Source organism: Equus quagga, chromosome 13, assembly GCF_021613505.1.
Source record: "Equus quagga isolate Etosha38 chromosome 13, UCLA_HA_Equagga_1.0, whole genome shotgun sequence".
NCBI lineage: Eukaryota > Metazoa > Chordata > Mammalia > Perissodactyla > Equidae > Equus > Equus quagga.
The window spans coordinates 42670985-42694620 of NC_060279.1; the positions used below are offsets into that span (position 1 = coordinate 42670985).

General features: G+C 48.5%; 1 protein-coding gene and 1 long non-coding RNA gene across 3 annotated transcripts; both read right to left on the reverse strand.

Moving 5' to 3' along the window:
• Window positions 1-3022: 3022 nt before the first annotated feature.
• On the reverse strand, window positions 3023-9007 carry LOC124251101 (uncharacterized). The gene is made up of 3 exons (XR_006891675.1): window positions 7722-9007; window positions 4742-4815; window positions 3023-3555 (listed from the first exon to the last, which is right to left on the reverse strand). It is a non-coding gene; the product is annotated as an uncharacterized LOC124251101 (long non-coding RNA).
• Window positions 9008-13135: 4128 nt separating this feature from the next.
• On the reverse strand, window positions 13136-22089 carry PLEKHO1 (pleckstrin homology domain containing O1). Of its 2 annotated transcripts, XM_046683588.1 has the most exons (6): window positions 21739-22082; window positions 20973-21119; window positions 16595-16735; window positions 15795-15899; window positions 15302-15403; window positions 13136-14153 (listed from the first exon to the last, which is right to left on the reverse strand). In XM_046683588.1, the coding sequence occupies exons 1-6, from the start codon at window positions 21766-21768 to the stop codon at window positions 13449-13451; spliced, it is 1230 nt and encodes a 409-aa protein (XP_046539544.1). In that variant the 5' UTR covers window positions 21769-22082; the 3' UTR covers window positions 13136-13448. The 2 variants fall into 2 exon arrangements, with proteins under 2 accessions (XP_046539544.1, XP_046539546.1); XM_046683590.1 differs by lacking the exon at window positions 15795-15899 and having other exon boundaries at window positions 21739-22089.
• Window positions 22090-23636: the final 1547 nt, after the last annotated feature.

A 23636-nucleotide genomic window follows, 5' to 3' on the forward strand; every position in this document is an offset into this window, starting at 1 on the left:
CAGAGAGCGCTGCTGTTTCGGGGAACAGGAAGTTCACTTCGTATGCAGTCTGGCTGGAGTTTAGAGCTGGCTGGGCCCTGAGGCATCTAGTAAGGGGAGCAGGGAGAGGGAGGATGAGGCTGAAGAATGCAGAGGAATTCTGTAAACCGAAGAAGGTAGACTTTAACTCAAGATCAATGGGGAATACGCCTATCAGATTTACATTTTAGGTCACTCGGATTGCAGTGTGGGGATGGATTACGGCCGCAGGAGGATGAGAAGCAGTGGAGTCAGCGGGACTCATTAGACTGTTGCAGTGGTTGAAGGGAGAAGGGTTGATGGCGAACCTGTGGGAGCAGAACCAAGGAATTTTGGCCCTCAAGGCAAATAACTCAGAATTGACCTTCAAACAACTCTGTAATTCAAGATATGGCTTGCAAGTGGGTGTGACTGGTAATGTGCCTTCTGATAGCTTTCAACCTAAGTAAATCTTCCTGATAACCAGGTGCTATTCTTTTAAAATAATTACGTGAAAAAAAAATCTGCCTCTAAATTTTTGTCTCCAGGGGCAAAGCAGAGTGAAACCCTGGCAGTCAGTCTGGGGCAGAGGTTGGGGGGGGGGGGGGGGGGAGGCGGGGAGGAAGGGCGGTAATCAGATTAGGCAATTTTGAAGAAGTAGGATGGACAAGGAAAGCTTTTGAGGGAAAAAGATTTTGAGTCTGTTTTTAAAGTAGTTTTTTCAGTTGAAAGAGTAATACATGCCATGGTAAAATTCAAACAATTCTAAAGACATACAATCAAAAGTATGTCTCCTTAGCCAGAGTCAACTGCTGTTAATAGTTCTTATGTCTTCTTCTAGAAATTTTTCGTGACACTGTAAGCTTATATTTTAATCTCAAAACAATTAACATTTATTTTTATTAAAATAAATATTAAAACATTTAATTTTTTAATAAAAATGGAAAGATAGTGCACACCCTGCTCTTCCCTTTACTAATTAACTTGACATTATATTTTGGCAGTCTTGCCGTATCCACTTCATTCTTTTTAATGATTGCTTAATAGTCCATTGAATGAACGTGTTATCATAATTTATTTAAATTGTTCTCCAAACTGATGGTCATTGGAGCTGTTTCCAATTTGGTGTTTGAATTAGATTTTAAATAAGAGAAGAGACATAACTTAATGAAGGAGGAATTCTAGGTGGTGAAGAAAGGTTTATGCATAAACAGGGAGCCCTAGTATTTTTGTGACTGAGGAACTGCTGTTAACTTGCCTGAGCCTCAGGGTGAACATATTTATGAGGGTGGAGGTGGAGAGCAGAGGGTATTTACGCAGACCTCTGAGTCTATGTGTAGAGTTGGGATGTGACTTAGGCCCTGAGCTAACATCGGTGCCCATCTTCCTCTACTTTATACATGGGACACCTGCCACAGCATGGCTTGCCAAGCAGTGCCGTGTCTGCACCTGGGATCCAAACTGGCGAACCCTGGGCTGCCGAAGCCGTACGTGTGCACTTAACCACTGCGCCACCGGGCCGGCCCTAAGAACCAGGCATTTCTATCAGGGATGGATTGAAGCTGGCCCCGGCCACTGCACCAGTTAAAGATCTTTTCGGGGAGGAGGCTGCTGCAGCTGTGAACAGTGACCAGCCCTGCTCCGGTAGAAATGCTTTCTTGCCCATCTATGTCTGTCACCCTATCACATCCTAAATCCACTTGCTGTTACAGTTGTTTCTCTGGGCGCTGTAGCCATGGTGAGAGACGTGAAGTATTTGTAAGAGACAGAAAATAGATTTGATGAATTGAATAGAGAGTTGTGTCAGGGAGGAATGAGAAAGGGGCCATTTGTGTAAGGCCACCTCCCCCTAGTTTTTCCCTTCTGTTTAAGCACCCTTTGTCCTCTCCCACTCATGCTGGAAGAGTTCGTTTCAGATGCAGCCATTTCCCAGTTGTATGATCTTGGGAAAGTCTCAACATCTTCAAGCTTCAATAAAATGGGCATAATAATTCCTGGTTGGCACCCGTGTTGGGAAGATTTAATAAGCTAGTGAATGTGAAAGGGCCTATGTTTCGCTTTGCTCTTTTCCAAGGCCTTGCCAGCATGGAGTTTGTGAGGCAATATGTAATCCAACTCAAGACAGTGAAGCGTATTCTGTTCTTTCCTGGGATGTGCCTACCAGTGTAAGCCTCCCACACCCTCAGACTGTGCGCTGTATTGAAACTATTCCTGGAAGCTCATCACCTTTTAGAAAATATTACCAGATTTCTTTACATTTGTATAGCACTTTATGGCCAGCAAAGAGACCTGAGCAACAATGATCTAATCTGAGCCTCCTAGAAAACCATCTGGGGTCAGTAAGGCATGTTTTTTTCCCATGGAACAGACGGTGTAACTGAGGTTCAGAGAGATTGATATAAAGAAATGGAAACTCAGAGAAGACACGTAAATAATAAATAGCAGAGAGCAGGCGTAGGTCCCCTCTCGACTACTGCAGGACCCGTGAGGCGAGTGGGGGCTTCCCTGCTCTCCTTCTGCCTTGGCTTGGAATTCTTGAGTCTGTTTTGCCAATCATATTTTACATCCTAGTAAAATGCATGTCACTTTAAAAATGTTTTCACTGAAAAAATAAGTACCATTAGCAAGATACTTTACAGTTTGAAAACACCTTAAAATCCATGGACTTATGTGATTCTTACAATAACTCTATGAGGTAAGTGGAGCAAATATGAGTAGTTCCATTTTGCAGATGAGGAAATAGATTTAGGAATTGAGACCCGTGCAAGGTCAAACAACCAAGAAGGAGCAGAGCTAGAATAGGAACCTGGCCTTCCGGCCAGCCACTTAATACCCTTTTATATTTTCATTATTGTTATTATGCTTTTATTGTGCTGTGTAATTCTCTTTTTTTAAAATTCAGGTTAGATAACCTTGTGCAGACGTTTATTGAGTACCTTTGTAAACTGCTCACTGACTAGTTGAAAGAAAGGTAAATAAACAAATGGTTACAATCAAAGACAAAACATACTTTGCAATTTGGAGATTTAATAAATGGTTTTTAATGATAGCATGATGACAACTTTTACTCAAAAGTTAATAATCAGAATCAACTTTTGTAAAAAGTGGGAGAGAGAAGCCACATACACACATACCCACATGTGTAACCCCCCACATCAATGAAAATCATCCAAATTTTACATTCCAATAAGTAACTGGCATTTTCTTGGCATGTTAATCAGTAGGAAATTACAGGCTGCCGTGTTGTAGTGTATCATCAGAGAATGTCAAGTAGATTACAGTATTATGTTACTTTGATGTCATTATGTTACTTTCATGTCACTGCCCGGCATTGTTTTGGTCTTTTCCTTACCAATAGATACATCTACTAGATTTTATTTCAACAACATCATGTAAAAAAAGAGAACTTGTAACAATTTCCTTTGTAAATTGCATATTTCTTGTTTGATAATAAAGACTTTGCTTTCTTCCATCCTCTGGCTTTTTGGGGCCATAACTGGTTGTTGGTCTGCTCGCCCTTCTTGGTTCTCCAGGGCAACATGTGACCTGAAGCAGACTCTAAAAGAGGAAGGATGGGTCAAAGACTTAGTGATCAAAGATTAAGCAGAACAGTGTGTTTAGAGTACTTAGATTTGGAATTTAAAAAAGCGAAGAAGAGTAAAGCTCTCCTGTATGGTGAAGAATTAACTTTACCCAAAGATCTAACCTTTGCCCTTGGCTCCTGGGAGGTGGTCTCTGGGGCCCTAAAATGTCCTCCCTGAGAGGAGTATCTTTTTTCGCCTGGGGGGTTTGGCCACTGGACAATCTAACCATGTGATTTCTGACGGGGGCTTTGGAACATGCCAGATCAATTCCGATCTCCAGAGGAACTGGAGACGACTGGTCAGTGATATGGGCAGTATGTGATCTGATCAAGCCTCAGTACGAACTCTGGACACCAAAGACTTGGGTGAGCATTGCTGATTGGCAACACTCTTGAGTATTGTCACACATCCTAGCTGGGAGGAGGTAATGCCACCAGGACTCCACAGGAGCAGATGACCAGGAACTTTGCGTTTGGGTCTCTCCCAGATTTCACCCCGTCTGTCTCTTCTTCTGGCTGGTTCTGATTTGTATCCTTCTGTTATAATAAAACTTTCATTGTAAGTACAGTGCTTTCCTGAGTTCTGTGAGAATTCTAGCAAATTATCAAACTTGAGGGGGTAGTGGGATCTAGACTGGTGAATTAAACAGAGGTATGATAGAGACCACTATTCCTGCATCCTTGAGACACTTAAGGGTGGTGGTCATCTCTATCTTCCTTCCAAAATGGGATATTATTTTTTATTTACCCTCCTGTCTCGGGGCTGGAGGAGAGGGGAAAGGGGCACCATTTCAGAGGCTTCTATTCAACCTTCCCCACTGTAATAGCTCTTATCACATGAACCAATGACACACTGTGGGGGCTTCTCTGCCAAATATATCAAGCTCAGTTACACATTCAGGAACTGGACCAATGACCACCAGGTGGGGCCATGGATCCAGTGGACTCTTAGATGAACTTCACCCAGGACTCCATTTTGACCGGGCCCATATCCCATCACTCTAACGGGGGCCACAAAGACATGTCAAGTCTCTGAACGTCAGTATCATTTCACACTCTGTGTCTTACTGGATACTCTCCCCACCCTAGTTTACAGTCACCCAGGGAGACGGCTGTAAGTCTCTCTGGGAGAAGGACTGGTGGAATTACGACAGTGTATACCTGTTGTGATATTGCAGGGTCCTTCTTCCTGGAGACTTGCCACTTTCTCATTCATCAGATTTCAGGTCTAGGAACTGGGCAAGAGATCACGACTTTTTAAAAAATATTTTATTTGTAACTGTAGTAAAAAACACATAACATAAAATTTATCTTTTTAACCATTTTTAAGTGTACACTTCAACACTATTAAGCATATTCACAATGTTCTGCAACCCAGTTCCAGGACTTTTTCATTTTGCAAAACTGAAACTCTGTACCCATTAAACAACAGCTCCCCATTTCCCCTCGCCCCGGCTCCTGGAAACCACTATTCTACTTTCTGTTTCTATGAATTTGACTGCTCTAGGTACCTGATATAAGTGGAATCATACCGTATTTGTCTTTTTGTGACTGGCTTAATTCACTTAGCATAATGTCCTCAAGGTTCATCCATGTTGCAGTATATGACAGGATTTCTGTCCTATTTAAGGCCGAATAACATTCTAATGTATGTATATACTACATTTTGTTTACCCATTCATCCTTTCATGGACACGAGTTACTTCTACTTCTGGCCCATTGTGAATAATGCTGCTATGAACATGACAGTGCAAATCACTCTTCAAGATCGTGTTTTCAATTCTTTTGGGTATATACCCAGGAATGGGATTACTGGATCATATGGTAACGCTATTTTTATTCTTTTGAGGAACTACCATATTGTTTTCCACAGTGGCTGCACCATTTTTCATTCTCACTAACAGCGCACAGGCTTCCAGTTTCCCCGCATCAAGAGATCATGAATTTTTAATGGAGCAACAGTGCTCAGCCTCCTGCTCATGTAGTCTTGAATTCTTTGGATTATATACATTAAACAATGCCCTCGTGGGCTGCCCATCTATTTTGTCTCTAGGGACATTATGTTCTATTAACCAATGCAAATCTCTGTGGGTCAAGCCGCTTTGGCTGGCCCTTCAACCTTGATGGTCATTAAGATAATTGTGACCCCCTGGCTTCCACTGTTGCCACCTGGCCTCTACCCACTGTAACGGGGAGGGGAGGGTGATTATTTCCATTGCTATCAATGAGCCCAGCTCTGTGATTGCCTCTCCTACCTTCATCCCCGGCCTGCAGAGGAGAGCCACCACTGAACTTAGTGATGCTGGTGCCCCTCTCACCAGTACACTCCTAATGGCTTTGGTGAATGGTGTGTCTTCTTCTTTTTGTTTTTTGTTTTTTTTTTTTGAGGAAGATTAGCCCTGAGCTAACATCTGCTGCCAATCCTCCTCTTTTTGCTGAGAGGAAGACTGGCCCTGAGCTAACATCCGTGCCCATCTTCCTCTACTTTATATGTGGGACGCCTGCCATAGCATGGTGTGCCAAGCGGTGCCATGTCCGCACCCGGGATCCGAACCAGTGAACCCCGGGCCGCCAAAGCGGAACGTGTGAACTTAACTGCTGCGCCACCGGGCCATCCCCAATGGTGTGTCTTCTTGATCTTCCATGGAACATAACCCTATGGTGGGTCTTCAGGCCTCAAATATTAGATCCATCCCAGCATTTCCACTCTGTAAGTTTTTTTATCCTTTCCTCCACTGTCTGATGTGGCAACTCAGGCATTTCAACTTTGCTCAGTGTGGGCTATCACTTTTCCCAGGCTTCTAAGAGCAAGCACTCAAATAACACATTTGAACCATCCCTGGGGTTCTTGCAGGAGTGTATAGCCAGTAACTCAAAAGAGTGCCCCCAAATGAATAAACTCTTCTCCAGTTTTATATCCTGGTACCCTTGGTCACGCACACAAAATCCCATCCGTGGCAACCTCTCCTGGTCCTGCTGCTACATGCCAGGTATTAGTTCCTCTTCTCCTTCCTGAGGTCCAGCATGTTTTCAGCTGAATTGTGCTGTGACTTAGCCCTAGTGATCATCCTGGCATCCAGAAGAGGAGATGGGGCAGGTCCTGACCCCGGTCACTTTTTAGGGAGGGGCCTTTGCACTGTCTTTCCTGGGGACAGTTGGTGCTAGCTCTTAATGGGGAGGGGTGAGCCACCTTTGTATGGGAAACCAAAAACTTCAGGGACATCCACAAATCCCAGGGGACCAGATGTCCCTATTCCATGTGTCAGGATTCCAGTTCAGGTTTTCATAACAGATCTACCTTGGCCGAAGTTTCTAGCTACCTCCTTCAGTTGAAAGTTGGTTTTTGAAGCTCTGCATCTCCATTAATTTCTGAGTTGGGCTTCGTCCTTTACTGCTTTTCTACTGCAGGAGATAAGGACCTCTTTGTGAGCTACCAAAGAAGCTTTCGCACACAGTTTCACTTTTTTGGGAACTGCTTTTCCTTATCTCTCTGTAAGATGCCAATGCAGTTTAGTAACAAACAGCCCATTTCCCTGTCCTTGTATGAGTTGTTTCCCTGTACTTTTTGAATGTCTGAATCATTTAACTGGCCAGGGTGGCCCGTTCATCAGATTATTCTCCTAAGTTACCACTGGTGAAAGTTTTTACGGCTGGAGGTTGTTCTTGTCTCTCTACTATTTTTCATTCAAATTTTGCTGGCAAACTGACTGGCTCCTTCTTTAGTTCCTTTCTCTGGCAATACCTTAACATCTAGAGCTAAGAAAAGTTTATTGGTACTTACAATATTCTGCCTGGAAATCTCCTTAGCCACCTCCAACAAATTCGTTAGGTCCATTTTCTATGTTTCAAGTACCATAGGTGACAATTTCATAAATTATTCCACCACTATATAACATGGGTGACTCTGTCTCCAGTGTCCAATAGCAATTTCCTCCCTGCCCAGGCAGCGCTACTAATAGCCTCTTGTTGCCCTTCTAACCTCTGTCTGCTGCCTGGTCCCAATGCCAATGCCTCGTGTTTGAGGTTTTAATTATGGCAGTATCCCACTTCCATGTACTAATTTCTGTTTTAGTATCTACTGCTGAATAACAAACCACCCCAAAACTTAGTGGCTAAAGACAACGATTTATTGATTTCTCACATTTCTGTGGGTTGACTGGAGTGTCGGTCTTCTGGTCTCACCAGTGTGCTGTCTGTAGCTTGTGTTTGCCTGGAGGCTTGGCTGTTGGGATGGTTCCGTGTGGTTTCAGGGCCTCTTTCCCTATGTGGTCTCACATCCTCAAGGATGCTAGTCCAGGCTTCTTACGTGCAGCTGAATTTTAAGAGGGCCAGTGAGGAAACTGCAAGACCTCTTAGGGCCTAAGGTCTGGAACTTACACAATGGCACGTTCTATTGGTCAAAGCAAGTCACAAGGCAAACGCAGGTTCAAACAGCAGTTGGAGAAAAAGCACGGCCTCTTGAGTGGGAGGAGCAGTAAACTTTTATTGCAAAAGAACATGGGGGAGAGAGGTTGATTCACTGAGGACCATTATTTAAGGATCTACCACACTTAGGTAAAGTTTAAGATGCCTATTAGACGCCCAAGTAGAGATGTCAAATAAGCACTTGGCAGTAAGCACCTTGATCCAAGAGGGAGGTGCAGGCTAGGGAAGTAAATTTGGGAGTCACCAACATATAGACATGATGCTTACGTGAACTGTCCTGCCCTCTAGGTTCCTGGTTACTGCCGAAGTGTGGACAGTGCATGAGGCAGGGTGCTAGCAGAGCGCAGCCCCGCTGCAGCCAGAGCTGGGTGGGGGCTGGGGGAACAGGAACACTCTGTTCTTGCCGTGGCTCCAAGGCAAGTTCCCCACTTGGGCACAGAGCATTCCACCAGCCCCCTCCTTCCCCTTCCCTCCTCGAGAGAGCCACAGGCATTAGGCATAAGGTTAGCACAACTGGGCTGCACACATAGGACAGGATAGGACACCACTCCACTGCCTTGTTTTGCCACCTAAAAAAGGAACTCAGAAAATGGGGACTGAGGCACATCGCTCTGCTCCATCTTCTTTTTGTTGTGTTGCATTTGCTGCCAGGTGGGAAAACCATGCAAAAGCAACCAGATTCCCATTGCTACCACCTCTGACCATTTCCTCTCATTCTTCATCTAGAAGACAGTAATTCCGGCATCACCCCAGAGTGTCTGATGATGCTTTGTTAACCCAAACCTGATCACCCTTAATTTACATTTTTATGTGTTTCTTGGGAGGAAAGGGCTGTTTGCTGTCATAGTTTAGTATCTGGAAGAATCAAAAGCAAGAATGAGGTTGAGGGGCCAGCCTGGTGGCGCAGCGGTTAAGTGCACACGTTCCGCTTCGGTGGCCCGGGGTTCGCCGGTTCAGATCCCGGGTGCGGACATGGCACTGCTTGGCAAGCCATACTGTGGTAGGCGTCCCACATAGAAAGCGAAGGAAGATGGGCACGGATGTTAGCTTAGGGCCAAAAAAGAGGAGGATTGGCAGCAGATGTTAGCTCAGGGCTAATCTTTCTAAAAAAAAAAAAAAAAGAATGAGGTCGAGTCTAGTATTTCTGAAAGAGAGAGGTGACTTCAGAGCCATCCCCAAACCGGCAGGGAAGACAGGGGAGGAACCTCAACTTGTCCAAAGCAGGAAGCAAAGATGGGAAGGGGTTAAGAGTGGAGATTGGGGCAGATCAAGAGTTCTAGTACTACCTGCTCTTCCAGGAGTTACTCTTCTCCATATCGTCTTTGTGAAAACGAAAACTGCCTATGTCCCTCGTTTTTGTAGCTGCACCAATCTCTACCCTCTTGATAACTTAGGAGGAGGTGGGAATTTGTATTTTCCAATTGCTCCGAAACCTTAATGCACTTCATGCCTCACTTGTTAACTCTCCAAGATTCTATTTTTAAACTGGTCCTGCTAATTTTTGCATTCTTCCCAGGCCTGCTCCCAAGCCCAGGGTTGGGGTAGGCTTGGGATGAGGCATGTACAAGTTTCTGGCTCCATGTCTCATTTCCTGAGCTGAGCTGGGTTGCACTAATTGACCCCGAGGGTCTCAGCTGGGTGAAGTTGGGTGTTTGTTAGATCTCATTAGGCTTGTAATTAGCGCAGAGAATCTAGGTCAGAGGCAACTGGTTGGAGTGATGGTCTCAGGGGGCCTGACTAAAGGCGGGGAATAGCAAACAGGTTCCTCGTTCTGTGGGCGGGGTGAGCCAGGGACAGGGAACGGTGGGACCAGTGTCAAACACACAGACAAATCAACATGGGGTCACATGTGGAAAGGCGCTCAAACTCTGTGTGCATGTGTGCGTGTGTGTGTGTGTGTGTGTGTGTGTGCTGTCTCCTCTCGCATTTACTCCGGTTTCTTTCCAACCTCTCCATATATGGTGTGGCTCTAGAGCGGGCTGGGGATTGGCTGCTGTTGTTGGGAGCCTGGGAGGTAGGAAGAAACCAGAAAAAGAACTGAACCAAGCAGGGGAAGGGAGTGAAAAGGGGGAGGGGGCTGTCATGGAGCTTCCAGGTTTGCAGAGGGGGGCCAGGTCCACTCACCTGTGAGGTTTAGAAAGGGGAGAGACTCTTTGGGAGTCGTTTTTGGGAGAATCAGGTAGCATTTACAGCTGGCAGAGGGGTTGGAAGAGAGGGCAAGAGCTATTTCCCTCGGGTCAGAGCTCTAGGCTTATCACAGCATGATTTCTGAAGACTGGAGCAGGAGTTAAGAGAAACTTGTGGGGTTTTTTTCTTTTCACCCTAAACAACCTACAGCTATGCTGTGGAAATAGCATGCAAATTAACTCATTAGCTTTCTAGGTCAACACCTCAGACATTTTCCTAATGGAGCGAGATCAGGATGTTCAATCTGATCCCCAAGCCCCTACTTAACAATTTAATGGGGAACAACAGGAAAAGTTGAGAAAAATGTCATTGAAATATGAAATGGCACTTAGCTTTTTTTTTTTTTTTTTTTTTTTTTACCAGTCTACACCCCTTATGCCATTTCAACTCTGTGGCCCTGGATTTCCTCATCTCCCCATCCTAGGGCCTCCCCAAAGAATCTCTGTTTTCCAGTTCATTTGTGTAAGAAGGGAATACAGAAAGTTGTTGGGAGAGAGGAAGGAAGAATAAATATACAGCCTGAATAATGTCGGCAACTGTGTGGCGAACAAGTTGCCCCACATCCCTCTACTCAATCTACCCATTTACCCAAAACACAGCGACTGGGAGGAAGGAAGGGAAATACCGCAGGTAAAAGGACTGGAACGATGGAGGGAAGGACCAGAGGTGCTGGGAGGAGGGGAAAGCTGGAGTAACAGCATTATTCTCCTCCTGTCATAGTGCCTATGCTCAAAACACACTCTTTGTTAACCGAAATCATGCTGGCAGCCCACCGTCAGGTTATGCTTGGGTCTGTTTTTCTAGTGGGAAGCCTGGCTTCGTGCTAAGCTCTGAAACTCTTGAACACAGGGGATCCTGCTTTCCCACCCTCTCTATCTCTAGTGGTTAGCACCGGACCCAGCACTCTCTCCTTGAAGAAAGTCTTACCAGCAAAGCCTGGACTGGATCTGCTCATGTACTAGAACAAAGTGACAGTGATTAACCCCATGCCCCATTCAAACGGTACTCTTGCCACCTGAGCTAGTGTTCATAACCCACTGAGTCAAATAACCACACAGCACAACGGCCATTTAGAGTGCCAGCAGCATTGTCTCCACCTATCCAACAATTCTCCATCCTGCAGATGAGAAAACCGATGCTTGGAGAGCTTGTGCCTTGCCCACCGCCTCATAACTAAAAAGTCAGAATCTGAACCCAGATCTGTCTGGTTCCAAAGCATGGTTCATTTTACCACCTTTCGGCCTGGTTCTGGTGCCTGAAGACCCCAGGAGCCCAGTACTCGTCTCAGTCTCCCGGGGTCCCTGAGCTTGCTCTTCTGCTTCCCCCTACCTGTCATTCTCCTCTCCAGTGTCTCCCTCCATCCTCCAGCTCCTCTGGGAGCCGCAGATAATTGGCATGTTGGGATACACGTCATTCTTACTTTTGTGTTTTGTTCATTACTTGGGAACAAGAAGGAAGAAAAGGAAAAGGGGAAATGATAGTAAATAAAATTAATACAAAGATGGAAATTTATAAAAAGTAAATATCATTTTAACCTAGATTTTCAATTTGTGACAATGGGTGGCTCTGCTGAGCTTGCTTAGTTTTGGAGAGTGGTGACTGCTTGAAGGACAGGAAGACTGGAGACGCAGGTTCCCTCACGTGCTACCCCAGGAGACCCTGGAAATGTTCAGGCGGCCCTTTGGCACATCTGCCTCACTCAGGTAGGATATGTGCTCCTCAGGGAAGAGACCAGTTCAGATGACCACAGCCTAGATCTGGGGAAAACCGTCATGACTGTGAGTGGTGGGGACTAAAACAGCACAAGAATCTCTCCTCCCTAGAGATGGTTTAACTCGGAAAGAGGCCCCCATCCTGCCTACATGAGTTGTGGGAGCAACGTCAGAGAAGAATGGGAATTGAAGGGTCTGTGTTTCACCAAAGGATTTTCCTTCTTTCCCTCTTACTCCATCTTCCTGAATGTCACATTAGGGCAGCCTCATGCCAGGATCTACAGGCAACTTGTTACCCAGTGAAGCTCCAGGTCGTGGCTCCTGGAGGTGAGAGATCTAGAGAAGAGGGTCAAGAAGCTGGCAAGGGATACACTTCTAAGTGCTTTTTCAAACCTCTCATCTACTTCTCTGTCCCCTTCTTTCCAAAAACTTTCTATCTTACCTTCACAACTCCTCTCTGGACCCTGTCACTATTACTAAACCTGATCTTAGAAACTTCGGAGGAAAGAAGCAAACAGAATAAAATGAGTTGTGTAGGACCTACCATTGACAAGAATGCTAGGGAGCCTGCCAGCTTGAAAGGTGGTCAGGAGCTTGGGGCTGTGAGCATCAAGATGTTTTTCTAAAGTCAGGGCTTGATTAGTGTTGGAAGAGAGGGTTGAGGAAGGAGAGGGAGAGGCTACAGGAAACTCGAGCTTGGCCGAAAGAGGAACCTGGGCACACGTTTGGTTTTCCCCGTCATCCTACCCAGCTTGCATCACAAATCAGTTTCGTTCTTAGTTCGGTTCTTCTGGGGGGTCAGCTGTCCCCAGTTCCCTGTGCTAGGCCCCCCGAGGCAAAAGACCAAACCAGTCCCATCTGCCCAGTGTTGTATCTGCATCAGTGTTGGGAAGGGTGTGGCAGGTGAAGGGAAGAGACATGTCAAATAAGAAAGCCAGGCAGCTCACTCTCAGTCAGAGACTCGAGGAACAAGAAGCCCGTGTCTGGGGGGGGGAGATTTTAATTCCACAACTCGTCCTCAGGCCGAGGATAAATTTCTCTTCTGTGAGCGTGGACAGGTGGCACTGGCTTCCACGTCCCTAGAGCTAGAGCTGGGCAGCTGAAATTTCACCCTCCGCCTGAAAACCTGGAATGGGACATAAGAGACTCCCCCGCTCCCAACCCAGAAGCCTGTACACGTCCTTGGGAGCAGCAGGATATTCCCCACCACGTCTCAGAGGGGTGGCAGGTGTAAAATGGTCACTGTGCCTTTATTACCCTTTCTCTCTCTCTCCATCCACGTGAAAGCTTCTTAATACTGCTAGAGGGGTCACCTCCTCCTCACATCTGAGGCAATTTAGGTCTGAGAGAGATGGAGGGGGGTGAGGAAGGAAAGGAGGCTGGGAAAGGAGGGCTGTAGCAGGGTCGGGCGTCAGCAAGAGCAATGAGTTTGATTGTTTTGTGTTCTTTTTTTGACTGAGGTAAATAAAAAAGCTTTGTCCTGCAACACTGGGAGATAAGAGTCTGTCCACCCCCTACAAGTTCCAGACTCTTGTCCCTTTCCTTCACATCAGGCTCTTCCGGTACTGACTGTACTGGGTGGTCTGTCTGAGGTGGGAGTCAGGGGTCTGCAGGTCCATCTGTCTGTACAGGTCCCTCAGCTCCCTGACTTCCTGCAGCACCCTCTTCGCCTGGCTCCAATTCGACGATGCCTCTCCCAGCAGCCGCTCCGTCTCCAGCAGCAGCTGCTCTGACTCGGAATCAGGAGGAGACCGAGGGGGCTCCTTGGCCTTTCGCTTCCCATCTCCCAGTCCCTGAACCTCTGCCAGCAGCTCCTGAGTCTTCTCTAGTTTCCTTGCTACCAGGTCCTGGATCCGGGACAGCTGCCCCGGGTGCGGTGGGATAGCGGTTGGGGGGTCCTCGGCCCGCAGGTGGAGGGTGCAGGCTGGGGCAGCGTCCCGCTGAGACAGGATCTCCTCCAGGGAGGCACAGCGGCCTTTCTCTGTGGGGGTCAACTTCTTGGGTGCCTGGGGGGTGTAGGTGGCCCCCTTTTCTGGCCTTTCCCACGGTTGGGGAAGGCCGCTTGCCCGGTCTGAGGAGGGCTGGATCCGGTCTGAGTCTGCTCTCCGCCGGCTGCCCGCCAGCTGGGCCACGGACTTGTCCAGGTCGACCCGGAAGCTCTCAGCACAAGAGGTTGGCTCCTCAGGGGAAGGGTCTTCCTCCTGGATCAGGTCCAAGGTTAGCATCCCATCTGAGGTAGAGGTCGAAGCCTGGAGAGGGAGAGCGAGGGAATGAAGGGGATAAACTGTCGTCAGTGGGCATTTCAGGAGCAACTGCCTGAAAGAGAGATGCAGCCTGTGGTCATTTTCCTCAACACGCCTTCCCTGAACGAGGAGCCCTCCGCTCCCGACTGAACCCTTGGACTCTGTTGGCTATTCTTATTCCTTTCATAGTGATTTGAACTTACTTTTTCTTTTATTTTTCTGTGATTTAATTTCTCCTGTTTGCTTCCCATATTCTCCACTTTACTACGAGCTTTCTGAAGAGTGTCTTTTTCCTCTGTATTGTGGACTTGAAGCATCAAATTGGGTTTGACACACCCAGGATGCTCCACACAGCACAGTAACTGTCCTTTTCCATCTATATCCTGAGCCACACACCTCAACCCCCTCTGCTATTTGGAACTCAGAACCTCTCGCCTTAAAATACACCTTGTTCTGGTTCCAGAATACTGTAATTAAAAAACAGAGTGATAAGGGTATTCAGTCCCTCATACGTAATGATACACAGTTTCAACCATTCCTCACAGACACCTTTCAGGGCAGGCAGGATTACTGCCCCCTTTACAGCTGGAGACAAGCAGCTTCAGGGAATTACACAGCGAGTAGATTGCAAAGCGAGGTTCCAACCCAGTTCTGTCCAGTTCCAAAGCCGATGTTCCTTCTACCGTACCTGACTGCCTGTTCTTTCTACGATAGAAAGTTGCCTCTCTCCCTAGAGACTTACACCTCGGACGTATGAAAAAAAACCCCACTTTGTATGTTACAGGGCTTCACTGTGATCCTTCCTCCTCTAACCGCCTGCGGTACTTAACATTGTCACTCATTAGGATAGCCGGCCACCATACAGTGCCTTGTCCAGTATTGAACTCTTCTATTCTTCATTTTCCTGTGGGTGCATCTCATTCTCCAAAGGATGATAAATTTATTGAGGGCAGGGACTGTTGAACGTATAGTAGGTGCTGAATACATATCTTTGGTTTGGAGGAATCAGGCAGGAGAACGGGGCGGAGGCCTCTGCGAGCCTCTGACTTTTGTATTACAAGTGCCTCTGGTGGGCTGTCTGAGATACAGTCCCGAGATGGACTGACATGGAACCGACCCTTCAGCAACTTTTACTTTCTTACAGTCTTACATACCACGGCCATTAGGTGTCCTCGAGTTGGGGGGCGGCGGGAGTGTTGGATTTTTGCCCTGTCTCGAGTAGGGTGGGCGAGATAGCTGTCCTCCTCAACGGTGACCTGAAGAGATGCACTGTGAGTCAGGGTGCTCTTCAGAGACTCTCTGTCCCAACCCAGCGCCCCCTGAGGCCTGAACCTGCCTGGACTGGGAAACAAACCCACCCCATTAACTGCTTCTGAGCAAATCCAAGGGCAAGAGATTTACTGGATGTGAAGGGGCTCCTTAAACTGGCCCAGCACTGGCCCATGCGTCATAAAGCAGGGAAAGAGGAACTGGCAGAACAGACTTGGAGAGATGGTGGAAAGAGAAGAGGGTTTTCAGAGAGAGAGAAAGAAACAGAACTGAGTGGTGGAGCAAGTAAATGGGGCCTGCAGCATGATCTTTCCTCTTTAGTGAGTGACAGCTGCTCCCTCTGCCCCAGCATCCCTCCCCACACGAGGAGCCCCCGACCTCATCCAAGATGCGGTTCTTGGCTCGGGTGATGGCGGAGTTGAGGGCACTAATCCATGATTCCTTCTCTTCGGGACTCACTGCCAGGAAGATCAGGTTGGGAGCCTATGAGCGGAGATTCTTGTTTCAGTCAGGGTGTTAGAGTTGGTGCCTCACCATGACAGTGAAGAAATAAGAAGTTATACTCTCATTCTCTTAGACTCAGCTTCCGGAAGGAGAGAGATTCTGCTTCCAGAGTCACCCATAACTTAAGGAAACCGGCCTCTGTTGCTGCAAAACACCACAGCCTGGCGGTTGTTTTAGAAATGACCACGGAAGAGCTAAGAAGAATACTGGCTATTAATACAGGACTGGAGACGATTAGAGGAGGTTTGGTAAAGGAGAGGTACTAAAATAAAGATCTTTCTTTAAATCTCTGAAGAAAAAGAATGTGGCAGGAACGGCCTCAAACAAAAGAAATTATTCAGAACTTCAACCACCTATCAGGGTACAGGGAAAAGTGATTTTCTCCTCAGAGCTGTGTGACTGTGTGACTGTGTGTGTGTGTGTTAGAGAGAGAAAGAGAGAGAGAAGATCTTATGATCTTTGTGGCTGGACAGTTTAAAAGGCTGGTTTGCCTGGAGGGAAGGAAATTGCCACAATATTCTCAGGTTCAACAAGAAAAGCTGGCAGGAGAGCAATTCGAGGCTGTCAGTTAAGAGAGCTGAGAGAACATGGAGGGGGAAGGTGCCCTCCCCCTTGCCCCCGGCACCCCTGCACTGGTCAACGTTCCAGTGGCCAAGGTGGCAGGAGAAACCTACCGTGTTACCAGGTTGTTTGGAGTGGGCAAGAGTAAACTTGCTATGATTTTTCTTGCTCCTGCTCTTGGATTTCCGCAGCTCTTCACACTTCTCATAGTCACTCAGGTCAAACACCTCTTGAATATTTTTCTCATCTTTTACCTAGGGGAGAGTTGGAGGTAAGGTGATAAGGATAAAATTACTTAGTCCCTTCCCCCAAATTGTGAGTTTAGACTGATCTTGGGAATCAGAAGCCTCAGGAGAGGGAAGGGATGACAGGACAGGAAAGGGTTTTTCCTATCCAAGGCCCACAAAGGCCGACAGTGGGGTACAGCACTGGGGCAGCCCCCAAGTCCTGACTCCTCAAATGGGTTTCCATTTAAACTCCTTCTCCCCACTCTCCTAGGCCAAGCTACCATTTCCAGAGCCCTAGCATGTCTCTCTTCACTATGACCCCCACTTTGTTCTTCAAAGGACACGGCGTACACTGCTAATAGGTTAATCTTATCATCCTGAAGTAAGCAAGACCCAGATGATTGCCCAGAGGGAGGAGATAAAGGCAGGGCCAATATCAGGGGATGTCTGGAGAGAATGAAGGGCTGTCTAAGGCCTCTCCCATCTTATGTTTACGTTGTCGCTTTCTTACTCCCTCCTGGATCCCTCCTCAAATATATATGATCATAAAGAGTCATCTATCTTGTTCATTCGGGAGCTTCAGCACCACAGGAACAGCAGCCCCTGTGTTCACTTTGTAGAGTTTGTTCAGACAAGCTGAAAAATACACCTGTAGTTCCTACCTCTCCTTCCTTCCTACCCAACCTAGCTCCTCCAGGCTTGCAAAGCCATTTAAAGCACCCACGCTTCCTGACACAAAGATGCACTTATCCTCTCCCTGGAGGACTAAATTTGAAGCTTGGAAAGAAGTATTCTGCTACCTCCTTCCACGATTCCAGTTCGAGAGCCTAAGTCCCCTTACTGCTGGAAAGTTCTTCTTTGGGTCTAAACTTAGCCCTTCCTGCTTGCGGTATCTGTCCTGCACGCTGGTTCTGCCCTTAGCAGCTTTACTCAGCATTTGGCTCTTGCTGAATGTCTACTCAGAGACCACAATTCTATCTACATCCTCCAAACCCAACCGGCCTTTTCTGAGCGCCACAGAGCAAATTCCATTAACAGGTCTTCCAACGTCTGTTTGAAACTTCTCAGAGGTTTTTTTCTCTTCTCCCCTAAGGTGTTCCTGTAGCCCTGGTGCCCTGAAGCTGTGGCTCATGGATTGTTTCGGCTTGCAAGAGGAGAGGAGACTTAGTCACTGGCCCAGACGGAGTAGCCTGTGATTAGAAAACCCTTTCACCCTCCGCTGCTTGGGCCCGGGTCTGGGAGACCCTGGGAATGAGCCAGTCACGTTTCCTGGGATGACAGATGAAAACTACCAGCACTTGTCTTTCTGAAACTAAACAAACAGATAAAAGTAGCCTCACATCTTTCTTGGAAGACATCCACCCTTCCTAACTGGAATTGTTTCACAAAAGAGGCCCCACTTCCCAAGCTCTGAAATAGGAATCGTGTGCGTGGAGATGACTTCCTCTATCCTCCTGGTTCTCATCAGCCTTGAAGTGGGAAAGTGGTTCTCTTCTCCATTCCCCAGTCCATCTCTGGTCTGGCATCTGCCTATTCTTCTGACTTGCTTCTGGACCCAGGGTGCTGACAGAGACGATGAGAGGCCTTGAAGGATTGTGGGCAGAAGTGGACAAGATGCTGGCCAGGGCCATCTAAGAACAATTCCCAGAAGCACAGGGCAGGGATGTAGGATGATGCATGGCTCCTCCTCTCCCCCTCCTGCCTCAGAGTCGAGACTATCAGCAGAGGCCAGAAATTCTGGAGAGGAAGGTGCTGGGTGTGTGTGTCTGTAGCCAGGAGAAGAGTTACTTGTTCTGTTTTCCTCAGGGGAAGGAAAGGGAAGGGAAGGGAAGTGAAGGGAGGTATGCTGGTTTGAACACCGATAAGGAGCTGATAAGGAGCTCTGGGGAGCAGGAGGCACTGACAGAGGTTAGCTCTTGGGAGGGCAGGGGTAGGGGATGGGGTGAGGCAAGCAGGAGGACAAGTATATTCCAGTGCCCAGGGAAGACGGACAACTCCAAGACCCGTGTCCTCCACTGGGCTGTGTCCCCCATCTGATTCCCACAGTCTCATTTGTAATTACCCATCTTCCAAAGTCAACCTTTCCTTTCCCCTGGCTCTTTGTCCTTTTCCCATGCTTGCCAAAAAAAGATGCCCTGAACCCAATTTCCTCTACCATGAGGTCTCCCTAAAGTCTAATTTCTGTTCCCACACACCAGCCCCATGATCATAAGGTGCCCTTTGACTGAGAACGAGCAAAATGACTAATAACAACAAATACGGAAGGATTATTCTGGTGGAGGCAGTTGTGGGAGACCCTGCCTTTATAAAGAGGAAGTAACAAAAAAACACTGGTGCAAATTCTGGCGGAGAGGGTTAGGAATTTTCTCGCATTAACACGTAAATTATAAACATTATGCCATGCATTTTTTAAAAAAATTTTTCAATCTATTGGCTCAGGAGCTTTTGGGAAGTGGACAGAACACAGCCTAGAGTCCTCAGTCAGTTCCACCTTTAACCCAGGCCACTGTAGCATGGAAACTGGCTCCAAAGAAGAGTAATATCAATAGGCTTGTTCCCTCTTTTCCTATGCCCTCCTCAGCAGGAGGCCACTGGCCCCATGCCTAGTCAGATGCTCCTGACTCACAGGACACCAGACATCCTAGGCTGAGGTCATTCCATCCTTTCCCCTGTCTCTGTACCCCTTCCTCTACAAACAAGGATCAGCTATGGTTTTTCACCCCCAGACTCTGTTCTTTGGACAAATACAAACAAGAAAAAAATGTCTTGTTCCTTCTACCCTTTCCCTGTTCCCACGTTTCCCCTCTGACGTGTGGGAACTTCTCTCGGATTGCTCACTAGTTTCCTGCCATTATGAAGTTCAGGGAATACAGGAGATACCCTTTGACACTTGCTTTTTTTTTTTCCCCTTTAACTGGAAAGTGAGCAAATTGTGGAATAACATTCTGTAGGATTTGGGATTGGGTAGAGGTGGCCCTTAAACATAACTCCTCCTGCCAAAGCCTTCTCTCACCTCACTCCATCACCAAGTTCCCAGTTTAGCCCCAACAGCAGGTGTCAACACCCTAACAAGGGATCTCTTTGGCTCTGGCGAGGCTTAGCTCTTCCCTAGTGCCTTGGTAGACGTTCTGTTCAGATGAATACTTTCTCAAGGACTGCATGCGTGTCTGTTTCAATACCATAAAAGGATTTATTTACCTAAATATAGTCTGCTGCAGAAAGCAGAAGAGGTTAGAAATCAGGGAGGACTTCCCAGTTGGCCCTGGGGGGAGGGAATGCAGAATCGGGGGAGGAAGGGCACGCCACCAAGGGAACACAGGACAGTCTCCTAGGCTATGCTGATACAGTGGCAGAGGTAGGGCGGGAAAGTCTTCTAACTCCCAGAGGGGCAATTTCAGTTTCTCAGTATTTTCTCAACTACATGTTATGGATCTCAAGAATTAGAGATAAAAGGGAGAACGAGTCTGGATTCAATGATCTGGGCTAAGGTTCTGACCCAATGTGGACGGAGGTTTTCACTTTAACTACAGAGCCAAAGACACAAAGACAGACAGGGGTTCATAACTCCACTTTTCTCCCTTCTGATACAAATGGGGGGGTGGGGGCAGGAAGAGGGTGGAGAATGAGTTCCTTGCTTCTTTTTTTAGTGGAGTGGGGGTGGGGAACAGAGAGCATCCTGATTAGGGACACTGGCTTCAACAGAAATAACTGTGTGCCACTCAAACACTTTACCTGAGGTCATAGGAGACTGTCCCAGGGTTGTGTGTGTGTTTTCTGTGATTCAGGGCAGCCGAGCTGCTGATACGACCATGCCTATGCTAGAGACAGGAAAGGGGAGGCCAGGCGGTCTGAGGGGGGGGACAGGAAGGGGTGGAGAATAAGCTGAACAGAGGGTTTCAGCAGCAATACCAAAGAAAATAAAATCCCACGTTCAGATAGAGACCAGGATAGGGTTGGGGGCAGCAGGGCACATTTCGAACTTTTGGGATGTCTCGGGAGAGGGTTATCATCGTTGTCAGAAAGGTAACTGCAAACAAAAATCATTAAATAAGATGCACAGTCAACTTCTAATTCTAACTCAGGTCTTCTCCCTAAAGGGTGACCTCTCTGTAGATGTGATGGGGGTAGAGACCAACCTGAACTTGCTCTTGGAACAAAACAGGGAGTGAGATAAGGGGCACATGAAAGGTAGACAAGCGCCCTGAGGACAGACGAAGCGGGGAATATGAGAAAACAAGGGTAGTTGGAGGCAAACGGCACCTACCTCCTTCTCAGAGACGTAGAGCTGGTCCCCTTTCAGCACCACATAGCGGTTTTTCCAAATCTCCCTGAAAATCCCTTTCCCGCAGAATTTCCGGACCCAGCCGACCTTCTCAGGCGGTGCAGACTGATGATTTCCATCCTGAGGCCCCTGTCCCCGGGGCGAGAGAAGAACCGTGCGGTGAAGGGTTCACAGCTCTGTCCTCCTCTCCTGCCGTCCCCCCCACCTCCTGGGGCCCCGCTCGCCTCTGTCCTGCGCCGCCCGCCGCGGGCTGGGGTCGGGGGCCCGGCGGCGGTCCCCCACTCCGAAAGGTGTTCACTCCGCCGAACTCTCTCGCCGCCGCTCCCCTCCCCCTTCTCCCGAATAAACAACTGAGCGGCGAGGGGAAGGGGTTCGGGCCCGGGCGGCGCGGAGGTGGCCTCCGCTTCCCCCCGGCGCCCACCCCTCCCCCAGCCTGGCTCGCCGCGCCGGATTAGCGGCATTTTATTTTATTTCTCATTGTCTGCTCGCCCCTGCAGAGCGCGACGCCGGCGGGGAGGGGAGGCTGGGGTCGCGCAGAAACTAAGCCAACTTACAGCCCCCAGCGCGAGTCAGCGAACAAAAGCCCCCGCCCGCGCCGCCCCTGGGCCGGGCGCGCCGAGGGCAAGGCGGGGGCGCGGCGGGCGGCGGCGCGGGGGGTCGCGCAGGACGCCCCGCCGCCCGCAGCCCCGACGGGCCGGGGCCGCGCGGCACAAAGTCGGCGGCGGGCGCGGGGCGGCGGCGCACTCACCCTCTTGGCGGAATTGTTCTTCTTCATCATGCCGGGTGGGCGCGGGCGCGGGCGCGGGCGAGGTGCCGAGGGGCGGCCCCGCGGCGGGGGCTCCTTCCGAGGGGCGGGCGACGGAGATGCCCCCGGCGCCGCCGCCGCCGCCGCCGCTCCTCCCTCCCTCGCCGCACTCTCCCCTTCTTTGTAGCTCCGGTTACACTAAAGGCCGGCCTCCCTCGCACTCGCACACACACGCACGCCCGCTCCCCGCCCCTCGGCGCCCTCCATCCCGGCGCCCACGCGGCCGGGCCCCGAGCGCGCCCCCGCCGCCCGGCCCGGCCGCTCCCCCGGCCCGGCGCGCTGTGGGCGGCCCAGCCCGCGCCCCGCGGCTCCATCCACCGGCCCGCTGACGTTGCGAGTTCAGAATAAAGGGCGAATCGCGGCGCCGGAGATGGTGCGCTCCCCCCGCCTTTGTTTCTGACTCACTGAGGGTAAAGCAGACAGACCGAAACCCAGCCGGGATCGGCTCCTCGAGGGGCAGAGAGACCCAGACTCGGTCAGACCGCCGATCCAGAGGTGGAGCCAGAAGAGACAGCCCCGGCGGACCTGCCGAGAGAGGCGGCAGAGGCAGCTGGAGCGGATGGGTAATAGAGAGACAGAGATTTATGAAGACCAGAGATAACCTCAATCGAGATCATCTCTCGCGGATCATCTCCCTCCCAAACCCAAAATAAAAACAGCGTGAGCTGGGAGGGCGCGTTCCTAAGAACCGGCATTCGGAATTCCCACTCCCTGCGTGGGAGAACAGAGTGGCCTGAGCAGGTCAAATATTGTGGAAAAGTTTTATGCTTCTGAGGGTATCGATGTGTACGGGGGACGCGGTGGGAGAGAAGTTAATATTAATACACATTTCCTGCAGTTTACAAAGCCTCAGACCTTATTTGAGCCTCAGGAGAATAAGCCTAAGTATGAGGTTGTCCTTATGATCTCCACTGCCGAGAGAAAGAAAAGTGAGACTCAGAATGGCTGAGGGATTTGCAGACACACTGAGTTCTGGGAGGAATAGAATTCTGTCTCCAGAGCCGTAATCCGTTATACCAAGTGGCTTTAAATATACAGGTGAGGCTTAAACTTCTACCACCTGGGTGTCTGCCTGCTGCACTGACATGGGAAAATCCCATCCTGTCCACAGCGCTCACGTCCAGGGGAGGGAAGGAGCAGGACCTGAGTGGGGAACCTCCGCTGATCCCTCTTGGGCCAGATCTCCCTCAGAGCCTACAGACTAACATTTTAGTAACTTCATTTTCAAGACATATTTAGTGGGAAGAGGGGAGTCCGGAAACCTAGGTTTGGGTACTGGCTTCATCACTAACGGTGTGGCCTTTGGTCAAGTCACTGAATTCCTCTAGGCCTCAGTTCCTCCACATATGAAATGGTGGGGGATGAACTGCCGATTCCATCAACAAGGAAAGTTAGGGAAATGGATGACCTGTGGAGGTCCTTTGAAAAATACAAGTATTGCCCTCCAGGGCTGATTCTTAAATAATAATAAGCTAACAAACACATTGCCTGGCATATGTAGGCATGCAATAACCACAAAATGAATAAAAATCACTGGCACAGAGGAGCAGGAAAAAGGAAGAACTCTTTTTCTGGAGATGTTTTAAGATAAAAGGAACGTTGGCCAAATTTGTGGTTTGAGGAGTGGAGTGGTCTTGGCTTTTTCTGGTATCTGACAAATGAAGGAGGAGGATTCTCTCTTTTCCCAGCCCCTCCCTGCTTCCTAATCCAATAATATTCCTCTTAACCTCTTTTCATTTACCATACTAATTAATTCCTCTATTTTAGACTGATACAGAAATTTATCCTTTCCAAATGCTCTTATGTATCATTTCTTTAAATCTTTAGTGCCACCTGGTGAG